At 34.3% G+C, this 24,607-nt stretch overlaps 5 protein-coding genes across 5 annotated transcripts; all 5 read left to right on the top strand.

Moving 5' to 3' along the window:
• The first annotated feature begins 1,298 nt into the window (after nt 1-1,298).
• On the top strand, nt 1,299-4,515 carry LOC123545352 (elongation of very long chain fatty acids protein 6-like). Its single transcript, XM_045331677.2, has 2 exons — nt 1,299-1,876; nt 1,998-4,515. Exon 2 carries the CDS (start codon nt 2,134-2,136, stop codon nt 2,938-2,940), a length of 807 nt encoding a protein of 268 aa, XP_045187612.2. The 5' UTR covers nt 1,299-1,876; nt 1,998-2,133; the 3' UTR covers nt 2,941-4,515.
• Nucleotides 4,516-7,811: 3,296 nt separating this feature from the next.
• On the top strand, nt 7,812-9,782 carry LOC123545353 (elongation of very long chain fatty acids protein 6-like). The gene has a single exon (XM_045331678.2). The coding sequence runs from the start codon at nt 8,195-8,197 to the stop codon at nt 9,008-9,010; it is 816 nt and encodes a 271-aa protein (XP_045187613.2). The 5' UTR covers nt 7,812-8,194; the 3' UTR covers nt 9,011-9,782.
• A 357-nt stretch (nt 9,783-10,139) lies between these two features.
• On the top strand, nt 10,140-12,768 carry LOC123545354 (elongation of very long chain fatty acids protein 6-like). The gene has a single exon (XM_045331679.2). It carries the CDS (start codon nt 10,290-10,292, stop codon nt 11,103-11,105), a length of 816 nt encoding a protein of 271 aa, XP_045187614.2. The 5' UTR covers nt 10,140-10,289; the 3' UTR covers nt 11,106-12,768.
• An 800-nt stretch (nt 12,769-13,568) lies between these two features.
• Nucleotides 13,569-15,105, top strand: LOC123545355 (elongation of very long chain fatty acids protein 6-like). The gene has a single exon (XM_045331680.2). It carries the CDS (start codon nt 13,736-13,738, stop codon nt 14,558-14,560), a length of 825 nt encoding a protein of 274 aa, XP_045187615.2. The 5' UTR covers nt 13,569-13,735; the 3' UTR covers nt 14,561-15,105.
• A 4,573-nt stretch (nt 15,106-19,678) lies between these two features.
• On the top strand, nt 19,679-21,309 carry LOC123545357 (uncharacterized). Its single transcript, XM_045331681.2, has 2 exons — nt 19,679-19,891; nt 20,088-21,309. The coding sequence occupies exons 1-2, from the start codon at nt 19,731-19,733 to the stop codon at nt 20,425-20,427; spliced, it is 501 nt and encodes a 166-aa protein (XP_045187616.1). The 5' UTR covers nt 19,679-19,730; the 3' UTR covers nt 20,428-21,309.
• Nucleotides 21,310-24,607: the final 3,298 nt, after the last annotated feature.

The following is a 24,607-nucleotide window of genomic DNA, read 5'->3' as shown; positions in this document are numbered from 1 at the left end:
TACACGCTAACCCTATAAAATACACGCTAGGCGTATGAATTTACAAGCTCAACGCGTAAATTTACACAGTAAACGCGTATATTTACTGACACGTTTCCAATACAAGATTTAGCTGACCAAAAGGTTCCTCCTAGCGTATATTAAATATTTTTTTAAGGGATCTTTTTTTAGCATCATATTACAGATGTTTAATAAAACAATGACGAAAAATGTGTTTTGTTAGTTTAGGTAACTATTTAGAAATATTTAAAGTTATTTTACACAAACATTTATTTAACATAACAAGTTAGTACTCAAAATATTTTCATAATTCAATGTGTTTTTTTTTAATCATAGGCAAGTGCAGTACACTCCATGCTATTTAAAAGCATTGGATGCTAATGACAGTACCACTCTCTCTGTTTATGCGTAAACAATGTTTGTTTCCGGCATCCCGACCTATCCTAAATTTTTGGCCCGACCCTAAATGTTTTTATGGCCTTAGAGATTTTTTTTTCAACCTTTTTAACAAAAAGTTGAAAAACTGCACCTTTTATGCTTTAAACATGGTCAGTGATATTAGAAATCAACTTACTGATGCTCTAAAGGCATAACTCCCGTATTTGTATTCATTTTTTACACATACATATTTTCCGAAAAGTCCCACTTAAGGTATGACCCATGTAATAGTGTACCTCCTTTTTGAAGAGTATTCAATTCCTACAATAAGCCTACTTTGACTTAAATTTTTCAGGGGGCATAAGTTCAAGCCCCACTGGGACCAAATTCTTTTTTCCTCATATTCCTTTTTTTTTCTAGTAAGTTTTTACTTTTTTCAAGACTTATTATTGATTTAGTGTACAAAAGTGAAAATATTTCATTTGATAAGTGATTTCTTGCTGTTCAACTTGAGTGAATTTACCTTTGAAACGGAAGGGGGCAAAGTTAGTTACATGCGGTAAAAGTTCTCTATTTTGCCTTTACTCTTTAGATTTCATATTGTGGAAGAAATGAAGTTAGGTTTTACTTCTGCCCCAAGGTTATTTTTGAATGAAGTGAGCAACATCTAAAACAGTCCCACAGGATTCGACCTTAATTTTTCAATGTTGTAGTTAAAATTCTGTCTCATTAAATGCTTTTACTTGAGGCACCCTAGAAAAAAAAAAGATATTTACCATTTTATTTTGTGTTTTATAATTGTTTACCGATAGCTTGACGTTTCTTTTATAAAAAATAATGGTATAATGAAATCTCTGCAAACGTTTTGGACAGTGGCCATCACTTTGAAATTTGTCTCTACTTGAGCTTGTAGAAATGTCATGAATTATACAAAATTTATATTTAAAAAGCATGGTAAAAACTGTTTAAATTGTACATACAAGTCTCTCACTGGATACAGTATATTGCTGTAACATTGTTTCGAACATTTGAAATATACACCATTAGGTGGCTCATACCTTAATAAAAAAAAAAAAATACCGACCTACCTACCCTATTTTTTTAGGATGTTACCGGAAACAAACAATCATTTTTTAGGCCTGAAATTGGGGTCGCCCATACAGGATGGGTTACCGGTGGCGACTATAAATAAACTTACAAACAAGTTGTGTATAATCCGTGTCCAGTATTTGTGCTAACAATTATATAAAAGGGTTAGTTAAATAGCGATCGATACTAAATTTGTATTGACAAAAGTCAGTATACTTTTAAACTATGTTAAAATCTAGCTTATAATCCTGGATTTTAATTATTCATGTGTGCGCTTGCTCTATTTCTCCGACTGGCCACGTGTTTGAGCGAACGGAAGAATGATTTTAAGCAAACGGAAGAATGTTGTAGGGGGACGGAAGAAATATTTAAGGGAACGACAGGGTCTACTTAATAATTATTAACATAGGTACGTGCATTCGTATCGTGTTTAATACTGTTTATCCTTTTTTAATACATTTTTAGCAATCATATATTTTCCAAACGTTTCTAAACTTTATCATGGTATTACTTTCTTTAATGTATTGCAGGTACTGATCATGAAAAGAAATATATCTTAGATGTGATGTTGAAAGATATAACCTACATAGATTGAAAGAAACATATGGAATAAGACTTACAAGGGCATAATAAACAGCTGAGAATTAAAGTTGTGTTAAAGCAATCATGGATACCACAGGGCTAGATCCGATCAACATGAGCTACGTTTTCTCGGTCGAGAAATCATTTGACACTCGAGCTTTTTATGATTACATGCTTCAGCACTGGAGTGATTCCTTGGTGTATTCAGCCATTTACTTGGTGGTCATATTCGGTGGTAAAGCCTATATGGCAAACCGGAAGAAGTTCGAGCTGAGACCTTATCTCGCGGTATGGAGTGGACTTCTAGCTGTGTACAGTATACTGGGAACTATACGAACTGTGCCGGAACTGATTTGGGCACTATCTCATCATGGATTTGAATACTCTTACTGCAACAATTCGTATCTGGACCAAGGAAAAGTCTCTGCATTTTGGTGTTGTATTTTCGTGTTGTCGAAAGCATTTGAACTGGGTGATACATTATTCATTGTACTAAGAAAACAGCCCCTGATATTTCTTCACTGGTATCACCACATCACTGTACTCGTATATTCTTGGTCTAGTTATACTGACCAAATAGCTAATGCTAGGTACTTTGTAGTTACCAATTATACTGTGCATTCGTTCATGTACAGCTATTATGCCTTACGAGCAATGAAATTCCAACTTCCAAAATGGGTGAGCATGTTTATAACATCCCTTCAACTGGCTCAAATGGCGTGGGGTGTTATTATTGTTGTACTGTCCTTCAGTGCTCTCACTTCCGGTCGAGAATGTGTCACACACTATAGGAATATATGTTATTGCCTGTTAATGTATTTTAGCTACCTCATACTATTTGCACACTTTTTCTACAATGCGTATGTAGTTCGGAAGCAAAAGAAGCAGTGATGTTGGAAGAGAAGAGACCTTTTTTTTGACAACCCTTATTTCTTAACTGTTCAAGCCTTAATAACAATCTGCGTATTTCATAAACCTTCTTTACGGATATTAAATTCCTGCGGCTTCAATAGCACACAAAAACTTTTTATGTCTTTCGTATTTATACGAGGGTATAATTTTTTCACTCCGCAAACCTCAATATCCACCCATAAGGTCATATACTTCTATATCCTTACATTGATTATATCAGCATGCATAAATCGGACAATAAAGTTTACTGATCAATAATTTAGTTCTGTATTATATGAAAAACATCTTTTTTCGTGGGTTTTTTTTTTTGTCGTTTTTTGTTGTTGTTTTTTTTTTTTGTTTTGCTTTTGTTTTTTGTTGCTTTTTTGAAGTTAAACCATATCAAGGGCGAGTTACCAGATTTAATTATGGAAGAAAACCCCGGTTCGCCTTACTAAGATTATTTCAGGTTCATGGTAGCATCATGCGATGTAAAATATAGCTTACCTTTACCTTTACCAGCTGAATGGTCATCTCATGTACAATAGTTTGAGAACCGAATATAAAGATATCATAGTAAGCAATATACGCAAGTACTCGACTACTTTCCAACAAAAGATGCACGAGGTAAGCCAAACGACAAATGTGCAAAGCAATTCATTCCCTTCATCACTGTCGTTTTCGGTGTTAAACACCTGCTTCCTCAGACACGATCAAAAGAGAAAAGGGGCTTAGTATTGTACATGCGGTGTGTCTTCAAATTGTCAAATCATAATTTCCTTTAATAAAACCTTTTATAATTTTGCCAATGACATTTTTAAAGCATACGTTTGGTGGGTGAACATCATTTATCCTAAAAAGAATCTTGTAACGTTGCAAAGAAGTAGTATAGGTCTAAACTCTGTCAAAAGCAGTTGATTACAGAACGGAACAGAATAGAACTTTATTAACTCAAGTTACATATGCAACATATGTGTATACAGAGACAAAGTTCCCATCGTTTTTTATATTTCTAGTACGTAATATACACTGTTTTCTGAGAACATATAAACATATCCTACCAACTTACATATAAACTTATATTCCACTGTCCTCTTATTTTGGAAAATATTGGGATAAAGAGTGAAATTTATGATTGAAATATAAAATTCAAACATTTCCAACGTACGCTGTCACAGGGTTTCGGTTTGAGGGGCAGAGTTCTTAGAATTTGTTTTTCCCTCTTTGACCTGTCAGTACAACCCTTTTAATCAAAAACTTACATTTTAGTGAAATACTTGTATGATGTAGACCACAGCAGATAATAATTTAAGAACAATACTTTTAACCCTTATCATGCTGGACACGATTGATTCTGACTTTTCGATCAGTGTAGATCATGACCAGCCTGCACATCCGTGCAGTCTGATCATGACCTGCACTGTTCGCCATTCAGTCACTCACTCAGTATCTTTTTGGTATGCACCCCTGTTAACAGTTAATGGTACTGTTCAAATTGACAGATGGACAAGTTCATTATAGAAATTTAGCATGGTAAGGGTTAACTAAACTCAGAGGTAATGGACTTTATTATATAACATATGTAGCAAAGACTAGGTACATTTATTCAGATTTGATATTAAATTCTATTAAATAGTTATAATATATTTCATGTACAAGTCTTTTCTACTCCGTTCTCTACACTCTGGTCCGTTGTATTATATTGCACTCCGTGTTTCTTCTATTAAGTCCGCTCGTGCTTTTTAAGGTCGTCAGAGAGGGGTCAGCTGTGTCTTTACACGAATAACTTTTAGGCGTGAATTAACATCTGCTGAAAGGCGTTGTAAGACTCCTTTTTAATATTTTTTAGCTAGTTCACTGCATACATTAATGTCGGCCTTACTTCTGGACATCTTACCTTATTTCATTTACTTATATTCATCAGCGAAAATTACATAGACGTGCTTGATAAGTAATTTTATCTGTATGACAAACACGAGATATATTGTTTTTGCGAAATCGTCGCATTTTCCACATTTGCTTGTTGTAGTGTAATTCGTATTGTATTATGTTCATCGTCTTATTGATTGGCCTTTTTAGACTTATCTGTACTGACCAGTAAATAATTTATAAAATACGACAGTGGTTGAGTTTTATTCCTGAACCCCACTTCTACGTAGTTATATATTACAAGGAACTATATAGTACTTGTCAAAAAGGTATTTTTTTTATCCACTTAACACCGGTGGCGTATAACGCTTTATGAAATTTTATTTTCTAAAAATCTTCAAAAGTGTGCATCTTTCATTGAATGTATTTAGAAAGTGTATAAATCTATATATTTTAGATAAATTTTTAAAATATTAAAACAGATAATACAAAACTAATCATAGAATGTATGATTACAAAACGATAAAAGTCACTAAACGCAATGAAATATCTTTCCAGTCATAATTTTTTACCAAACCTGACAGCGAGGGTATCATCCCAACCCTACAGTTCTTCTGCATTCTGTACACTCTTCCTTGTTTTTGGGAATGGTGTCACAGATAATAGTTGATATCTGTCTGCAAATTAATTTAGTTCCATATATGTAAAATGACAAGTGGTAGTATTCCCATAACCTTATAAAAGGGTCATAAGAGATATCAAAAATCTTTAAGCAGAAAACAGTATATAGAATGCAGTAAAACTTTTGATGCGGTAGGGTTACCCCTATAGCTGTAAGCCTAAGCCAAAATAATGATTTTATATTCCCTTTACTGACATATATCTAGTTGTTGACATAACCTACAAAATCAGCTTTTTAATATATCTGTTCAGGAATTTAAAGCAGCATGCCTCCAGATTTGGCTAAAAAATAACCTTTCTTTCAAATTGAAGTTTTGGTCATATTATGAACATTAGAATATGAATTTTTGTTTCTAAAATATTTTAAAAATTCCAAATCAAGAAAAAAAGATGACCGCGTGGGGAATCGAACCCCGGGCTGCCGCGGCAATAAAGACATTTTGCCGTCGTCGTAACCAATAGCGATATAGCTGAAGTAGTGAATAATGACTTCGAAATATAGATATTTATAATCGAGACAGTTTACCTGGAGTAAAAGCGTGACAAACGCTTTTTGATTTTCATCGTAAAAAGTAGTAAAAACAGCTAATTCTCATGTGTTTCCGTAACATAAAGTTTGTCAGTAATTAAGTTTTAAAGCCTTCTTAAGAAATATAGCATTTATTTCAAGGTATCTAAAACAAATAAAAACATTTGTTGTCGAACGATCTGGAGGCATGCCGCTTTAATATACATTTTAAAGAATTAACACGTTTATATACTTTCTAATTTCAAGATTTTTCTTAAAAACTTTTCATAGATGTATAGCAAATAAAATTACACACAGGACTGTACTCCACCTTAACGAACTTTCGTGTACGTTCAAACTAATTTCTAAAAAGGGCTAAGTCCACAGCCTTCATAGTGTCATATTTTAAAACCTTAAGTCGGCCTTAAAATGTTTGGTCCTCTTAAGCGGAAAATCAAACATGAACATTGATGTAATGTTTAAAGTGTGTCATTTTCAATGTCAGTTAAACTCTGACCGTGTACTTAAACATACTGGTGATAGTACAAGATTAGATAAATCAAGGACTAAGTTCACCATGCATGTTCCTTTATCAGTTTGTTAATAGCAACAAGGCAAATTCTGAACTGATCAAGGTAAAGGGCAAAAAAAGTTCAATGATTACTGAAACATAAAGAAGTTCACATATGGACATAGTATCTTTCCGCTTTGTCCATCTGCAGAAAAATATATTGCAGACCACAAAGACATTTAAAATGCACTTAAATTACAGCATGTGCATTATAGCGATATCATAGCGTATATCTTAACATTAGCTTAGGTATGTTATGTCGTATATTTCAACAATATTAACTGTTTGTATATCTTAATTTTCATTCACATTTTTATGCTTATCAAAATTGTTTTGTAACCTTTGCCTGCTCAAGACAAAAGATCATTTCTCTATTTTTTAAAGGCATTATTTAATTTACCAATTGGACACTGTCTTCTGTCAAAGTGTACACACCATCACTAAATTAAACATATCCGGACAAGAGATAAAAAAACGGCCATAATTAATTCATCAGTTGATCAACAGTCCTCTTAAACGTAGCAACAGTCCTCTTGAATGTAGCAATAGTCCTCTTGAATGTAGCAATAGTCCTCTTAAATGTAGCAGTAGTCCTCTTGAATGTACTACAATTTAGTCAATGATAAAAGCATACGTATGATTCTTGAACTTTGTACTCGAGTGCTAATCACGTACACCAAATATCAGTAGGGATTCAAGTTATGTTTTGGATGCTGAATAAATTCTATAAGAAGATCCATTGGATGCACAGTACGCAACCAGACACAATAATTGTAAACTAGGGTTTGAGTCTGTTTATGAGAGGTAAAGAAATATGTACCCTATCTAACAGGATCGACTTTATGCAACTGTAATTGAATGGATTCCTAAAGGAACAGAAAATATCATAACACTATAGACTTGCGAAAATAATGGCGTACCCCCTTAATTGATATAACCATATTGCATATTGCACGAGACTGAAGCCCTAATTTGGCGCTAGGTACAACCGATCAGATGAAAAAGAAACTGGTTTTCATCAAATATGAAGATGCTTACGATCTCAAGTCTTATGAACTGTTTTGGTTTAATGAATGCAAGATACACATGAAGTATTACCTCCCAGTAGTGTTAGAAGAATGGTGGGTCACATTAACATAAATTCTTATCTCATTTAGAATGTGGTGCCAGTTAGGAACTAACCTTAAATTGATTTTAAACAAGTTATAAGAACTACTATCTACAGTTGTTAACGTAAGAAAAAAGCATTGTTTGCACAAATTTAAGGCTATTGTAAATTCATTTTATTTTTGAAAATATTAATCCGGTCATGACCTCGGCTCAATTATAGCCTAGTTTTGGGACATGGCTTCGGAGATAGCTCCTTACAGCTTACAGAAAGAATTATTCTGATAACGATTGCAAGGTACATGTACTACAGTACTGTGGTCATTATATTGAAGACATATGATGTACTATTCATAGTGAATCAGCAACGGCGCTAGCCAATTACTGGAATAAAAAGAGTGGATGAAGTCATTAATTAAAATGGATTTGCCTAACCTGGTACAGTTACCCAGACCATAACATGTCATTTTAATGGTGGATGAAATAATTAAGCAACAGTTTTAAGGTACACTTGGAAAATGGATATGTCTAATCGTGATCCAGCTAACATGACATTCTTGCCGTTCGAGAAGAATCACGATGCTCACGCGTTTGATGATTATTTGCGCCGGCACTGGACGGACTCGTTTATATATTCTGGTATATATGTGATAGTTGTGTTTGGAGGTCAGGTTGTAATGAAACATCGAGAAAGATTCGAACTAAGGTCAAGTCTAGCGGTCTGGAGTGGACTTTTAGCAGCGTTTAGTATAATGGGTACAATTCGGATGGTTCCAGAACTGATTTGGGCTGTAAAGTACAAGGGTTTCGAGTACTCTTACTGCAACGGCTCGTTTCTAGAACATGGAAAAGTTTCCAGCTTTTGGGGATGTGTCTTTGCGCTGTCTAAAGTCGTTGAACTAGGTGACACTGTCTTCATAGTCCTTAGAAAACAGCAGTTGATCTTTTTACATTGGTACCATCATATAACAGTTCTAATTTATGTCTGGTACAGTTACCCAGACCATATTGGCACCGCCAGATATTTCATGGTGATGAACTATACTGTGCATTCAGTAATGTACAGCTATTACACTCTTCGAGTTTTGAAATACCGACTTCCCAAGTGGATCAGTATGTTAATTACCTCTCTTCAACTTGTTCAAATGTTCTCTGCAATTACTGTGACTATAACATCATACAATGCACTATCTTCAGGCCGAGAATGTGCTACCAACTATAAAAATATAGGATGGAGCTTGCTTATGTATTTTAGCTATCTTGTATTATTTGCACGATTTTTCTATATGAATTATATACGGAAGAGCCCAGTCGTTCACGAAAAGAAACAATAATTTTTTGTAAGCAAATGGTAACGTAACCGAGAGGTCAAGTTGTTGATTTATACGTGCAATACACCTTTATTTCCGTTAAGGAACTCTTTGGTATTATTATATACCTGCAAAATGACAATGTTTCGTTATACGTGCACAGATACAAGTTTCCGTGTGAGGAGGTGCACGACAGCTAACACTATTTGTATAGCATATTGCTTTTATAATATTATGTTGTCAATACTCATTTGGCCTTTAAAGGGCACACACTGTATAAAAGTGGTCGTTCAAGGTCCCTACCACAACCCCATTCATGTCTGCTTCTACCCCTATGTTATAAAATCATTAATGGTACATATGTTGTTCGTACTATGAAAAGCAACACCTATACTTAAAGTAAATATAATCTGTTTATGTTTGATATTTTAAGACTAATGCGAGCAAATAAACATAAAATGTCAAAAACATAAAAGCTTTTATTTCTTTGACATAACAAAATGTCTAATGAATAAAAATAATAATCTTACTGTATTTACTTTCTTCTAATGCCTCAACGAATGTCTAGAAAATGAATGAGAGAAAACTGGATGTTTGTAATAGATGAAACATTCTCTTTGTCTTTGCCTGCTCACTCTAACAACATTCTTTCAATGTAGTTTCAATAAACACATGGTGGCTGCACAGCAACATTGATATTGTCGGAATTGCTATCATGTGACAGCTAGCGTGAAGATACTTTTTAAATTTCTCAATAATACCTATACAATGTCGGGAGCAGAAAGGAATACTTCTGACAGTGCAGAAGAAACAAAGAAAGTAATACGCTTGCTGTACGCTGTTCTATAGCTATGAATGGACGATGTGGAACCGCATCAGACCACAGCTCACAAGAACGACAGTCTTTTAACCGCTGCAAATGATTTGATTTGATTTGAAATCCCTTTCGGGTTGGTTGATTATAATAAAACAATTTTATAGTACTTTAAGTCGGTCTATCCATGATGTAGTCATTAACTCATGACAGAAAGTTGCACATGGCCTGGGGTCAATCATGGCCTGATTTTAAACCTGCATTTTCGAGATAAACCCCTTACAAGAAATTGCCCTGATATGATAACTACTGATATAAAACTTACACTTTACTTGCAGTATTTAATTATTATATTTTTATCACTGGATCTGCTGGGACGCCGCTAGTCTTAAAGCACAGACACTGGTATAAAAACGGTGGATGAAAATTATATAAACAGCTTCAAATCATTAATAGTTACAACTTGGGGATTTTCGTGGTCACAGAATAATGGATATGTCTAACCGTGATCCAGCTAACATGACTTTTTTGCCGTTCGAGAAGAATCACAATGCACACGCGTTTGATGATTACTTGCGTCGGCACTGGACAGACTCGTTTATATATTCTGGTATCTATGTGATAGTGGTATTTGGTTGTCAGTTTTTAATGAAAAATCGAGAAAGATTCGAACTACGGCCATATTTAGCGATCTGGAGTGGACTTTTAGCAGTGTTTAGTATAATGGGTACAATTCGCACAGTTCCTGAACTGATTTGGGCCGTAAAGTACAATGGTTTTGAATATTCGTGCTGTAGCGGCTCATATTTGGAACATGGAAAAGTCTCCAGCTTTTGGGGCTGTCTGTTCGCACTTTCTAAAGTCGCTGAATTAGGAGACACTTTGTTCATGGTTCTTAGAAAGCAACAGCTCATCTTTTTACATTGGTACCATCATATAACAGTTCTAATTTATGTCTGGTACAGTTACCCAGACCATATTGGCACCGCCAGATATTTCATGGTGATGAACTTTACGGTGCATTCAGTAATGTACAGCTACTATACTCTTCGAGCTTTGAAATACAACCTTCCCAAATGGATCAGTATGTTAATTACCTCTCTTCAACTTGTTCAAATGTTTTCTGCAATTACTGTGACTGTAATATCATACAATGCACTTTCCTCAGGTCGAGAATGTGCTACAAACTATAGCAATATAGGATGGAGCATGATCATGTATTTTAGTTATTTAGTACTATTTGCACGATTTTTCTACATGAGTTACATAAAGAAGGGATCAGTCATTCACGAAAAGAAAACATAAGCTTTTGAATGGATTTGAATCTAAGTGCTACTGTTAAAGATATACTATGACTATATTAAGCTGAAATAATTTTTCATCAGATATTGATTTATATAAAGGAAATCCTTAACAAATGTATTAAACTTGCGTAGATAATGTGCTAACTGTGTATGAGTTGCATTTACAAGGGAATGTTATCTGGTTACAACCGTTTGTTAAAAATGTTCCAGCTTTTTATTCATAGTACAAATTTATGTCGTGTGTACTTATACTTATGTAACCTAACATACTGTACACACGCACACGAACACACAAAAAAATGTTTACCGTTGTTTCTTCAAATATGAAATTTTAACATGGCATATCTTTAGTTAGCCTGGCTCCCTGGCTGCATGGTTATTTTCTTTATAAAAACGGCAAACATTTTATACGTAAATTTTAAGTCTCTAAAATAGCACATTTGTATCCGATGGCTACACCATACCTATGTTCGGAGCCAGGGGGAATAAAAAAAATCATTACAGAAAACAACCTGCTGCAGTTACTTCCACTGTTAATTGAATGAAGAAGACTTTCATACGAAAAATATGACAGAACAAACATAGAGACGGGAGCCAGTGTAATCTTTAGTTTATACGTGCTGTGTCCGCTGATCCATGCCAACAGTCTTGTATATGTAACCTTATACAGTGCAAACTGGCTTTTTTTGCAATATATTTTTTCTTCCAATCTGAATGTACTTTACCGTAGGGTTGAACCAGCCTGTTGATGTTGATGTGTTTTATCTAAAGTATATTGTAATGTTTTATCTTCTTTTTTATTTGATAATTCTACAGTGTAATTTCTCAAAAGTGTTCCACAACCATTGTTTTGAGACATACATTTTTTTAAAACTTATTCGTGTTACAAGTTCTCTTTTGTTAGCATTACAACCTATCTTTTGTTTGATCATGAGTTTGTGTATCATTCATATATTGAAAGCAAGGAAAACTATTTTTAACAATGTTTCGTGTGACAAAATGCTCTTTTTACAACATTTGCAGACTAATGTATGAATAAATAGAAAATAGTGAATGACGCAAACAGGTGTTATCATTTTCTTATGTTGCGTTGATGTATAGAACACTAATCGCAACCCCATTACCGAAAAAAAGCTGAATATTATAACATCTCTCTTTTCCCATCGCATTATTCTGGGGTTGATAAATTTAACAAACATGAAGGTGTCAGTATGTCAATTTTTAGTGCAGCAACAATGATTTACAAACCATATGTTTTGTATATTTTCTAAGAGATTAAACAAACGAAATAAATGGTACTTAGTAGTGCTTACACAATACATGTTTATGTAGTGTTCCATTTGATTTGAAAAAAGCAACAACTTGGTTTCATTCTGTCCAACACATGGTCGTGTATTCAATGCTATATGTATCATATATTTTTATATGCTACGTCTTTCGACTATATATATGCTATTTTTTCCGACTGAATATTTAGAATGTTTCTGAGTCTGCAAATCGTGTGTTAAAAAAGCTAAAATTTGCGCAAAGAAGCGGACAAATGTTTGTTTAACTAGGACGAATTCCGATCTTTTGTAAATACTAGTATCGTCTATGCATCAGGGGCTCATTTACGAAAACTTATAGGGACAAAATTGGAACTTAGGAGTAAGGTATTTCGCAAACATAATTTTAAACAGATCTATTTTTCTATTCGGCTATTCTTATAAGCTGTGCCGAACAAAATTAAATAGATTCTTAAATTGTAACATGTAATACCGTACGAATGGAATGTGTTTTCAAAGTCCATACTTAGGACAGAACATAGGATGACACTTATGAGCTTTTGAGAAACGGGTCCCAGTTGGATAAAGCAATGATAATTGGAGACCGGGTACATGAACAGTCTTACTTTCTCATTGACAACATGGTTCGGCGCAATTTCAATCACAAAACTGCAACGGACGCTGATTATATACCCTAACACTGCAATAGACGTATTGTCTTGTAAGTGTTATGTACAGACATTGCCAAAATGTTTGTGCACATTGTAATCAAGGGAGGGATTACTATGAATAAATAAGGAGTATGAAATCAGATAGGGATAATATAAATGCACACAAAATAAATGGCAGCCTTTATGTCAAAATGTTTTGTTATCAATTGCATTATAAAAATCATTCAAAATTATGAAGTAAAGCTAAAATATGTTGTGCATAAATAGTTGTACGCATTATTTTAGCACTATTTTCAACTCGTTTTTGGAAAATGAACCCCACCAAACTGCATTAATCTATACACTAAATTGCCGATACCAGCATTGTCTCAATAAATATTTTATTACAGTATATGCTCATATTTTAAAGGCTGCTACTGTTTAAAATTTAATATGACAATTATCATTTGACACAGAGAAACTACAACTATCCGACTATCGGCGAAGGTCAGATTACAGGTGCATAAACAGTAGACCGTCGATCGCTTTATTCATAGGGGTCACAGTCTGTTTATCATATATACATTGATATTTGAACGACAAAATTTTAGCACGCGACCGACTTATGCGACATTTTTACAAAACCAGGAATGCTTGGACGTCTTTGACTATTGAAATCATCATCCGTGAACAACTGTGTTAAAATTTTTGTGAAAATGAAAATGGATATATCAAACAAGGACCCTGCAAATATGACATATATGTTTCAGTTTGAAAAAGCATACAACGTGAGTGCAACTGATGAATTTATGCACCAGCATTGGAGTGACTCATTTGTGTATTCAGCAATTTACTTAGTCGTTATATTTAGTGGTCGATATGTTATGACAAGCAGAGAAAGATTTGATCTAAGACCATACTTAGCAGTTTGGAGTGGAGGTTTAGCAGTGTTCAGTACATTGGGTGCTCTCCGAACATTTCCTGAATTAATTTGGGCGCTATCATACCATGGTTTTGAATATTCGTGCTGTAACAGTTCGTTCCTACAACAGGGAAATGTTTCCGCTGTCTGGTCATTCCTTTTTATACTGTCGAAAGTTGTTGAACTTGGTGATACCTTATTTATAATTTTGAGAAAACAGCCATTGATATTTCTTCATTGGTACCATCACGTAACAGTGTTGATATACGTCTGGTGCAGTTATTTACCCAAAATAAGCACGGGTAGATATTTTGTAGTAATGAATTTTACTGTTCATTCTGTAATGTACACATATTATACTCTTAGAGCAATGAAATTCCGACTTCCGAGATGGATAAGCATGTTCATAACGTGTTGTCAACTTGCTCAAATGGTAGTAGGAATTTTTGTTATACTCGTATCTTATAGTGTTCTATCTGCAGGAAGAGAATGTGTCACTAGCTATACAAACATGAAATACAGTCTGACTATGTATTTCAGCTATTTAGTACTATTCATGCACTATTTCTATAACACTTATATTGCGAAGAAAACAATGGTTCATAAAAAGGCACTCTGAATATAAAACTGAAACATAACTGTCGAACACACCGTAACTGAACATATAATGACAAGGTTAGGACTTGGAAGTTTTAAGAAGACACGATTTCACTGGTATGACATGATCGAATATCTTGCTTGTTTTCAAGAGTATTTGTTATCAATACCAATACTTTTTAACCTAATTTTTATATATGTTTACCAATGCTTTTAAAAATATTGTTACTTAAAGGCATAAAAATCATGTGTCAGATGTATAGTTGTTTTGGAAATGATCATATCTGCATCTTTATTTAACACTACTATTGTTTGTTAAATCGTATCATTTTTTTAAAAATATTGTTACTTAAAGGCATAAAAATCATGTGTCAGATGTATAGCTGTTTTGGAAATGATCATATCTGCATCTTTATTTAACACTACTATTATTTGTTAAATCGTATCATTTTTGTTAATTCAAATCTTGAATGGCATTGTACTTTCATCTTATGAGTTGTGCAAAAATGTTGTTAAATAAACGAATACACTGTAAATTGTAGTATAATATACATGACTTTGAATCGCCTTGTTGGTTTTATTTTTGATCCCATAGAATTGATGAACTGAATCAATGTTATTTATTACAGCTTCTTGTTTAAAGCTGTGATTCTTGTATGAAGCGTTGGTTTGCCGCCTTGCCGCCTGCAACGGCAACAGAGGAAGAGATATGACAAATAAAACAAAATATTCCGAACAAATCCTGTGGACTTGAGTCGACGAACGATTGCCAGTCATAAAATGATTATAAATACATCCAAAGATTAAGGATTTGTAACAAATGAGTTGAAGGAAACGCAAATTATACCTCTTCTTAACAAATCTGGTTTTGAATCCAATACTATAGACCGTGTCCAATCTATATTTCATTCAAAAGTTTTTGGAGTAATTATATATATAAGTAACTGATAGAAAACATAGCTCAATGGTGATGTATTAGTATAATCATATTTTTAGCGGCTAGGAGCACGTTGAGAATATATTTCAGTACTGATGTTTTCTGTCGCCTTTTCTTTGATTTTAGCTTTTACCCTATCTTATTTGAACATCATTTACATCAACGGAATTCTGTCATTCATAACCAAAAAGCATAGAAAGGGTAGGAAGTAGTTGCAGACAGATGGTGCGAGAATAGAAAAGTTGTCCAGTTGCTGTACCTTTCACATAATTATGTACGTGTGACCTCTCCGGCTTGTATGGCGTTACCGGAGACTGATCCCCACCCACTCGTCATATGAATTATTAAAAGCAGCTGAAGTAAATCCCCATTAATGGAGATGTGTGTACAATTCCCTAATTAAGGATACCAAAGAGTAAGCTTCAGCGACGGTGGCTGGCAAACTATTCCTTGTTGATAAAGTTCTTTGGGGGAAAAAAACACACACACACACACGCACACGCACACGCACACGTACATGCACACAACAGTTTTTGGTTTAATCAAATGCTACAGTGTGTCATTTATACTGTTTTGTTCTAGGTAAATGAAGCTGGGACATCGGTGATATTGTGGTGTATATTATAAAAGTTTGTCAATTCGTAGGTACGCCTTTTTCCAGTATTTCCAACTTAGCTCGTCTGACATGGTAGTACTGAATTCTGTTAGATTTTGCGAGATTTGCTCGTTACATCCTCGCATCATTTATTTTCAAAAATGAATGAATATACTACTAAATTTTTATTGGAAAATCGTAAAAAAACGCGAGATTCAACTTTTTGTTTTGCGCACTTTTTTTCACAAACCTCGTTGGTGGAAAAACACGACATTTTATGGTAGAATCTCGCGTTTCTTTTTTTCAATCGACTCAACGAGGTCCTGGATCATTGAGTGGACTGGAAAAAAAACGCAAGATTCTACCATAAAATGTCGTGTGATTTTTTTCCACCACTGACATTTGTGAAAAAAGGTTGCAAACAAAAAGATGAATCTCGCGTCGTCTTTTACGAATTTACAATAGAAAAGTAGTATTTCCATTCATTTAAAAACAAAAAGATGTGAGGATGTAACGAGCAAATCTCGCGGGGTTTTTTTTTCTAGTGCATCTGTAGAAGGCGAGGGGGGAGAACGCGATGTCCCTAACAGGATTCTGTATGGTAGTGACATTGCTGGTGCTATATATATCTGACTGCTCTTCTTTGAGCATGTAGATGTTGTTTTTAAGAACAGAATTTCAAGCTAATTCCGGTTAAATAAAAGGGCAACCAACAAAGGCATTGTAAATCATTGTATTAATTTTTTTCTATGTAAATTTATAGGAATTTGAAACGGTTCTTTTATTTGAAGACTTAAGGTTCTTCAAGTAATAGTGTTTATCATATTTTCTCTCATTCCAGTCTCATGTTAGTGAAAATACCTTGTCGTTCTTTAATTCCCGCCCTGTATAAATACTAAATAGTTTAAAACGAATCTACATGACATTAAAATCCGAAACTTACCTTAATATGTCACAAACAGAGATTCAAACCCTTCAGTGGTTTACCCACTTTTTCACAGATGGACGTGTATTCAAACCTTGGTAACCGAAACTACGATATATGATATGTATGTATTACCAGATGCCGATAGTATGGCTTTCGAAAGGCCATTTAGTTTTCTAAAAAGTGACTGAACTTAGAATTTTCAAAACTCTCTATTCCGCTTCTCATGACTCATAATTGGCATAAACAGCCACGCGAGAATAAAAGGGCAACCAACAAAGGCATTGTAAATGAGTATCGATGAAACTCTGTCTTGGCAATCCCACGTTAGTACCGTGGCCAATAAACTAAACTCAAAAATTGCTCTACTGAAGAATTGCATTTTTCTTAACAGATGAGATGAAACTATTGTATTACAATGCATATATTATGTCAACCATGGAGTATTGTTGCAATGTCTGGGGACTTTGTCACAAATCGGACACTGATAAAATTACATCTTTGTAGAGACGCGCTATAAAAATAATTACAAAATCAAAGTGTAGCAACTTTGATGAAGTACTAGTAGAGTTGTGCGACTTATTGCGAGCACTGATGTGAACAACGGACATCTGGCTAAATTAGGGACTATCTCAAACTATTTTATTTTAAGAAAATTTCAGAGGCGTATACAAATGCACATTTGATATTGAACCTCGATATATTTAGGCATTTATACTAAAGAAGGAAACATGAATGTGTATTTATTATCTATTATTCTTACAATATGCAAAAATAATCTATAAAATAAGACCGATCTGTTTCCGTCTGCAAAACAAGGGCAGCACAGATATTTACAACTGGTGGCAACATACGTCGGGGATGTCTCCAGATACTAGCAACGGACCTGTAGTTCTTCATCTCACCAATTGAATGTTCAACACACACTCTGTATCTGCGTATATATCTATTAAACTTAATGCACTGTCTACGCTGCCTACCGCGTTTCCGCGCAAGTTGAGTGCTGGTATACGCAGTCATTATTGGATGATGATTGGGGTAAATTTTGTCTCCCAAAAGAAAGCAATCGTCAGGAAATTGTAAGTCCCTACCAATTTGTTGCATTAATGTAAATTGTTGAGCATCATTCTGATGCCCCAGAAATCCACTTTCTACATACTACATACTCTGGTATCTACAATTACCTGCGTGTGTATCGCATGGTAATTTCTATGACCAGAATAATACTGTTCTTGGGGTTCATTTTGTGGTCTATAGATTTCGTGCGATGTCCCGTCGATAGCCCCTACAGCCACCTGAATTTTGCTCCAGTTACCCCCTTTCTTCATTCCATTCATCTAAAGAAGGCCGTTTAATGAATGATTGTAATTTTCGTTCAAAAATAGGTATAAGTCTTTTTATTTCATCCTTAACAGTAGATTTACTAATGTCAAAAAGTGCTGACAGCAGGCTGTACAGTGGATATGACCGGAGCCAAATCATAAGGAGAAGCGATCTATTTCGTACACTAAGTTTGTGTTCTCGCTCTTTTGGTATATCAATAAAGTTGATCAAGTCAATAAATGTCTCTGGTGTTTCTCCTGTAAGCTCGTAGAACTGGTATCGATGCAAGTAAAAAGCACCGAAAACGTCTCTACCTATATATACGTTTTCTTCGTTGGCAAACAGACGATAATGAATGTCTAGCATAGGGTCTGGTGGGAGGCGAACGACAGACAGTATGGTGGATGCTAACATGCCAAGATATTCCGTAACATCTGGTGGCGGTTGAACTAAAGCTGGCAAAACAGCTAGAATCATTCTTCTTAAGTTTTGGTCCATTCCCTAAGAAATCCAAAATATATAGTGATAGGAACTGATGACCACGCTGTACATATCAAAACAACATATGAAATTAAAATGGCCAAAATGCCTGTAAGCCCCACACCCCCAAATTAATACGCTGATGGATTTAAATATTATACTTTTATCATGGCACGCTTTTCTCGTGTTGTTCAACGTGTCAAAAATAAAAATGGATGCAACTGATATAAATACAGGTATGTTTTGTATTTAACCTTATACATGTATTTAATATCGCAATATAAATTCAAATTGTATCCTATTGAAATGAAATATTTGAAAGTTTTACTTTACCTTCGTTTAAAGCTGATGCAATTGTTGTTAAAGTTTCTTCATCTACCACAAAATTGAAAGGCCAAGCATATTTAAATATACAGTGATATATGGCCAATATAATTGGATAACTAGAATCGTTTTGATTACGATTTAATGGTCCATAATGCTTTACTTTTTTATCTTAAAAACAGATGAAACCACTCTCCAAACAGATGCTATTCGTAATTATATTGTTAAAAATACATTACTTTTAATATTGCACATGAACTGGTGTAGTTAGAGCCATAAAGGGAGATAATTAAAACAATAGATTAAATAAAACATCCTAGTGTATTCAGCAATATTCAAACCTTGGACGAATTTTAACGAAAGTTCTTATCGGAAATAGGATTTAACCAGAAATTAATGTATTTTATGTAAATAACGGAAAATGAGGCAGCGACATTTTAAAGAAACTTTGAGCATTATGAGCCTTTAGTTATTATGATAAGTGTTTATCAATAAAAATCTCCTAATCTAATTTCAGCAACTCTTCTACAGCGCAGAAAAAAATCAGTTCACATTGGCAAAACAGAAACACTGCTGATATTGCGGTCTTACGTGGCGCATCCAACGAAATGGGGAGATATCATAGAGAACGTAAAACAAAATGTGGAACAGCTGCCCCGGATGCTAGACAATTGTACCAGTCAGGAACAGCAAAACAACTTCGAGACAGAATGTCTGGAAAACAGGGAAAATTGATGGCGCAAGAAAATATTGCAGATGCAGATATAAGGTAAAAATATACTTAATATTAGTTTTCCGTTATATTACAATTTATTTACAAATTCGCTTTAAAAATAATGTTTACAAATATAGCGTTACCAATCAGAACAAAGTATAGGAAGAGAAAATAAGGGTATTTCTTGATAAATATGTATATCCAGCAGATTGAACGCTTTTACTTATTTGCTGATTGAATATAATTTAAGGGAGGCAGTGCTACGTGTCAAAGAATTAGAGAGACGCCTGGTGAGAAGACCTCCGGCTGCGGACGTCGCACCTGCACCTCCGCAGGATATCAGAGATAATGTTGCTGCCCAGATGTCGGACCTTTCGGATGAAGAGCCAGATGATGCTAGGGCCGATAATCAGCCGCCTGTCCTTCCTCAAGCTGGCATGAATGAGCAGCCTGCACAGAGGATAAAGAAACGGCCACTTGCTGACATCATCCGGGAGAATCAACTTGAATACAACAAGTTTATCAAAAAGAAAATTCCAAAGCTTATGCGTCAGCTTGGAGTTAGTTCTGATGACTCTGATTCTAACTGATTTGTAATACATACAGTCAAATAAAATAAGACCAGAAATTGCAGATTTTTTCTGTATGCTTGTCCATAAACGAACAAAATATTTTATGTTGGCCTAAGTACCAAACATCATCTTGAGAAAGTCCCCCAGTTATGAAAGCGATCCGCTGTTCACAGTCACGTCCGTCATAAGTCGCACAACTCTATTAAGAAATTCAAAACTTCTATCTTTTGAGAACAGGTGCAAATACCATATTTCATTATTAGTGTACAAAAGTAAAAGAGGAGATTGTCGTATATACATTTCAGATTTACTACATTTTGTTCATAATGATCATTACAGACTGCGATCAATCGAAAACATGGATCTTTCTATTGTTAAACCTAAAACGAACTACCTGAAACAAACATTTAGCTACAAAGCTGCACACATATGGAATTCACTTCCTTCTTACATTAAACTTCATAATAATAATATAACTACTTTCAAGCATAATTTAAAGAATTTTCTCTTGTTACAATAGTTTTTAGCAATTAATTACTTGTAATTACAAGAATTTTGTTGAACTGATGTTACTGTATTCGTTTCCAATAATAATAATATTCATACTATCTTATTATTCAAATCTGGAACTATTTATTATCTTATGGGACAGACTCTATTTTTTGTCTGTATCTTAATTGTCATGTATAATCTTTGTGACGCATGGTAATTCTTTTAAAACATAGTTATTGTTATATTACGTTTATTTAAGACTTCTTTAATTTGAGACGTGTTTGTCGAGAAAATTTAAGTAATCCTGATATGTGTATTTTTGTATAAATGTTAAATTATAAATTGACTGTATGATTGTGTGTATATGTGAATGTATATCAGTTGAAGGCCATACTGGAAATAAGTTGTAAAATATCTGTATTTGTACACTTAGTATGTCACCTTCAGAAAATAAAGTTATTATTATTATTATTACTATGTGATCTATTCAATGTCATCCTTTTAATCCTGTGCTATGGGACGTGAGGGATGCTGCAGACTTCATGAGCGTTTGAAATTATTTTTTGTCCAATGGCATTGCAGTATTTTTCAAATTGTCGGGAAATTTATTTTGGTAAATAAGCATTTACTTTCATCGTTCATTAACCCGGTTACATACTTTTAATGAAACGATTTACAATCGCTGTACAGGAGGGACAAGAGGCGTGTTTTTGATTTTACTCGCTCTGACGTCATCCGCGTCAATTTTAATCGGATTCCACATAGGGGCATTACAATGTTCAGATGCCTGAGATGGTCTAGATTCAAATGTTACGCAGCAAACGTTTAGACAGAAATTAAAAAGCTTTCCTAGTTTTAATGAAAAATCGGAACAAAACAAACCAACTGAATGTTTACGTGCCAGTATCGTCCGAATAACAGGACGTTTCGGGACAGCGTGATAACCTTTGACTGTCGCTGTGTCCGTCACGTCCAAACTTATTCTGCATATTTCTGTTAGGAAATCCGCAATGAAATCCGTTGGGAACGTTTTCTGGTACATGTACACAGTATAAACTATTTGTAATGATTACATCTCTGATAATGAATTTATGTTGACATTAAAGCATAGACTTGCCTCGCTGACATATTATGAATGTATAATTTGTGTTTTGTTTCTGCAATTTAGTGTCATCGGCAGTCTGCTGTTTATTGAAACCTGTGTAAGGGTAGATATCTCCTCGCAGTTGTCACATCATATTTTCGCAGATTTAAGTCTCTTATTTAAAAGTATGAATTAAATTCTACCCACTTGAAGTTTCTACATGAATATTAATGTTTAGATATATTGAAAGCAAGTAAGTCTGACCGGTATATTATTACTTTTTTTGGATTTTTTAATGTCTTCATTTTCCTAACAGTAAAATTATACGGGTAAGGCTTAGACAACTACAGAATATCCGATCATAAAATAATTCATCCCGACAAGCCAAATGAGTAAGGCTAGTGCCAGTAGATATTCTTAAATTCCAAGAGAATAATCTCAGTCGGACAATTACAACTGAAAAACACTTGTTGTAATCTAGAATCATGTTTAGTGTCACCTTCACAGTGCAACAGTTACAGAAACTATATAACTTTAAAAATTAAAACAGGTCAACTAAAATGTCAACTGTTAAAGAGTCTGCAATATTTATTCTTCAAAGATCATTTTCTTCCCGTCATTTTTAATAATGACTATATTCTTTACATAGTTAGGAACATTAATCACTATCGCATCATTCATGTAATCGTTACGTGGCACAACTGGTTGATCCATTTCCGGCATCTCAGAGACTTGTTCGGACTTTACGACGGGAACTTTATCATTGCCGTCGGCGCGGTTACTAGTAATTCAATTTCAGTTTTTTAATATCCGGCTCCAGAGAACCGCTGATATATCATTCAAAATCAAGCAGATCGAAGCTAACCTCCATGTCTTTCTCGTTTTCATTCGCTGGTTCCTAGTGATTACATCAACTATACATGTAGAACTAATGTGAATAAAACTACCTTGGAAGATAGGTGAGCGTGGACACTTTGACTATACCGGGTAATCAGGTACACAGCGCGTGTGTCTGTAGGCGGAGCTTAAATTTGTAAACAAAAAATAATTTCAAACACTAAATAGGTTAGTGTTTATTAGTAAGCATTTATGAAATTAACTGGTCGCTCGGCTGCGCCGCGCCAGACTAATTTAATTTGATAAATGTTTACTTAACTAAATTTTCACGAACAGACCGATCTGCTTTTATTTTGCTTGACTGTGTTCTGTGATTCCGAAGGACTTTCATATGGATCTGATAAAATTTTTCTTTTCAAATTGGAGGCAGTGTGAGAAAATGATATAAAATAGCTAAAATGCATTTAGTGAAATTGTTTCAATTTTCAGTTTCACATTTCCTTCCTTATCTACAAGTCAACAGCCGTGTGCAGACGTATTTTACCGGCCTTTTAATTATGGTCCTTCGCGCACTATATACGCTCCATGTACTCTATATCTTTAAAAATGATCTAATGTATGGATTTATACTCAGTACTTTTAAGTGTGTATGTAACTTAAACCATTCAGTTTGATATGAAGAAGGAAAGTTCAATGTGATCATGATAACACGTTGTACATAAATAAGTGTGTTCAATATTTTAGTTCTATTTATTGACCAACGGAAATCAACCCTATTAAAAGCGCGTGGAAATCATACTTACCTTACACAGTTAATTGAGGAAATATAATGACTGAATTGATATAACGTACTCTTTATTAAAGCTGTATGACCTGTTTTGATTCCTCTTTTTTTAATGCAATGTGATATAACAAGTTTTGGACACTTAAAACTGTTTATCTTAAAGAGATCGAATGTTAATAATTCCAAAAGACAACTGAAGAAGTACTAAAACTAACAGGAAGGTAAAACTAAATTTTAAAGGTGAATAAAAAGTTTTACATTGCTTTCATGTATTAAGGTCTCAGTCTATTACAAGTGAAGATTTTTGTCGAAATGGTATTTCAGTCGATGATCCCGTCTTTGCAGAGCTAGATTCTGTCATTACTATGGAGGAAGTTCGGCAAGCTATTAAGTCTTTAAAGCGAGGTAAAGCAGGCAGAAATGACGGCATGATTAACGAATACTTTATTGAGACAGGCGATATAATCGGTTCACATTTGAGAGATCTGTTTAATATTGTTTTGTCCTCTGGCCATTTCCCTTCGGCATGGATGGAAGGATTAATTATACCGGTTTTTAAAAAAGGCGACGACAGCAATGTACAGAATTATCGAGGAATAACGTTAGTCAGTTCTATCTCAAAAATATTTACCTCCATTTTAAATAAGAGGATGTCAGACTAGAGTAGGGAAAATAATATAATATCAGATTCTCAGTTTGGTTTTAAGAAAGGATTATCGACTACAGATGCAATATTTTGCTTACACAGTGTAATAAGTCACATGTTAAATAACGGAAAACGCTTTTACTCTACCTTTATTGACATGCGTAAATGCTTTGATAGCGTGTACAGAAACGCACTATGGTTTAAGATGTCCAAATTGGGTGTTGGTGGTAAAATGCTGACAATAATCAGATCAATGTATGAACACGTGAAATGTAGAATACGCCATGGTAACGAATTTTCAGACTTCATAGAAATCGCAGTAGGTTTAAAACAGGGTGAAATATGTTCCCCTCTG

The sequence above is a fragment of the Mercenaria mercenaria genome, chromosome 1 (assembly GCF_021730395.1).
Source record: "Mercenaria mercenaria strain notata chromosome 1, MADL_Memer_1, whole genome shotgun sequence".
Taxonomy (NCBI): domain Eukaryota; kingdom Metazoa; phylum Mollusca; class Bivalvia; order Venerida; family Veneridae; genus Mercenaria; species Mercenaria mercenaria.
Note: the sequence above shows the minus strand (reverse complement) of the source record. Positions and strands in the feature narration are given on the sequence as shown.

Bases quoted from the DNA above. Each gene is read 5' to 3' on its own strand.
- LOC123545354 (XM_045331679.2), top strand. From the start codon at position 10,290: ATGGATATGTCTAACCGTGATCCAGCTAACATGACTTTTTTGCCGTTC.
- LOC123545353 (XM_045331678.2), top strand. From the start codon at position 8,195: ATGGATATGTCTAATCGTGATCCAGCTAACATGACATTCTTGCCGTTC.
- LOC123545355 (XM_045331680.2), top strand. From the start codon at position 13,736: ATGAAAATGGATATATCAAACAAGGACCCTGCAAATATGACATATATG.
- LOC123545352 (XM_045331677.2), top strand. From the start codon at position 2,134: ATGGATACCACAGGGCTAGATCCGATCAACATGAGCTACGTTTTCTCG.
- LOC123545357 (XM_045331681.2), top strand. From the start codon at position 19,731: ATGGGGAGATATCATAGAGAACGTAAAACAAAATGTGGAACAGCTGCC. The intron at 19,892-20,087 runs GTAAAAATATAC...ATATAATTTAAG, and splicing joins ATTGCAGATGCAGATATAAG to GGAGGCAGTGCTACGTGTCA.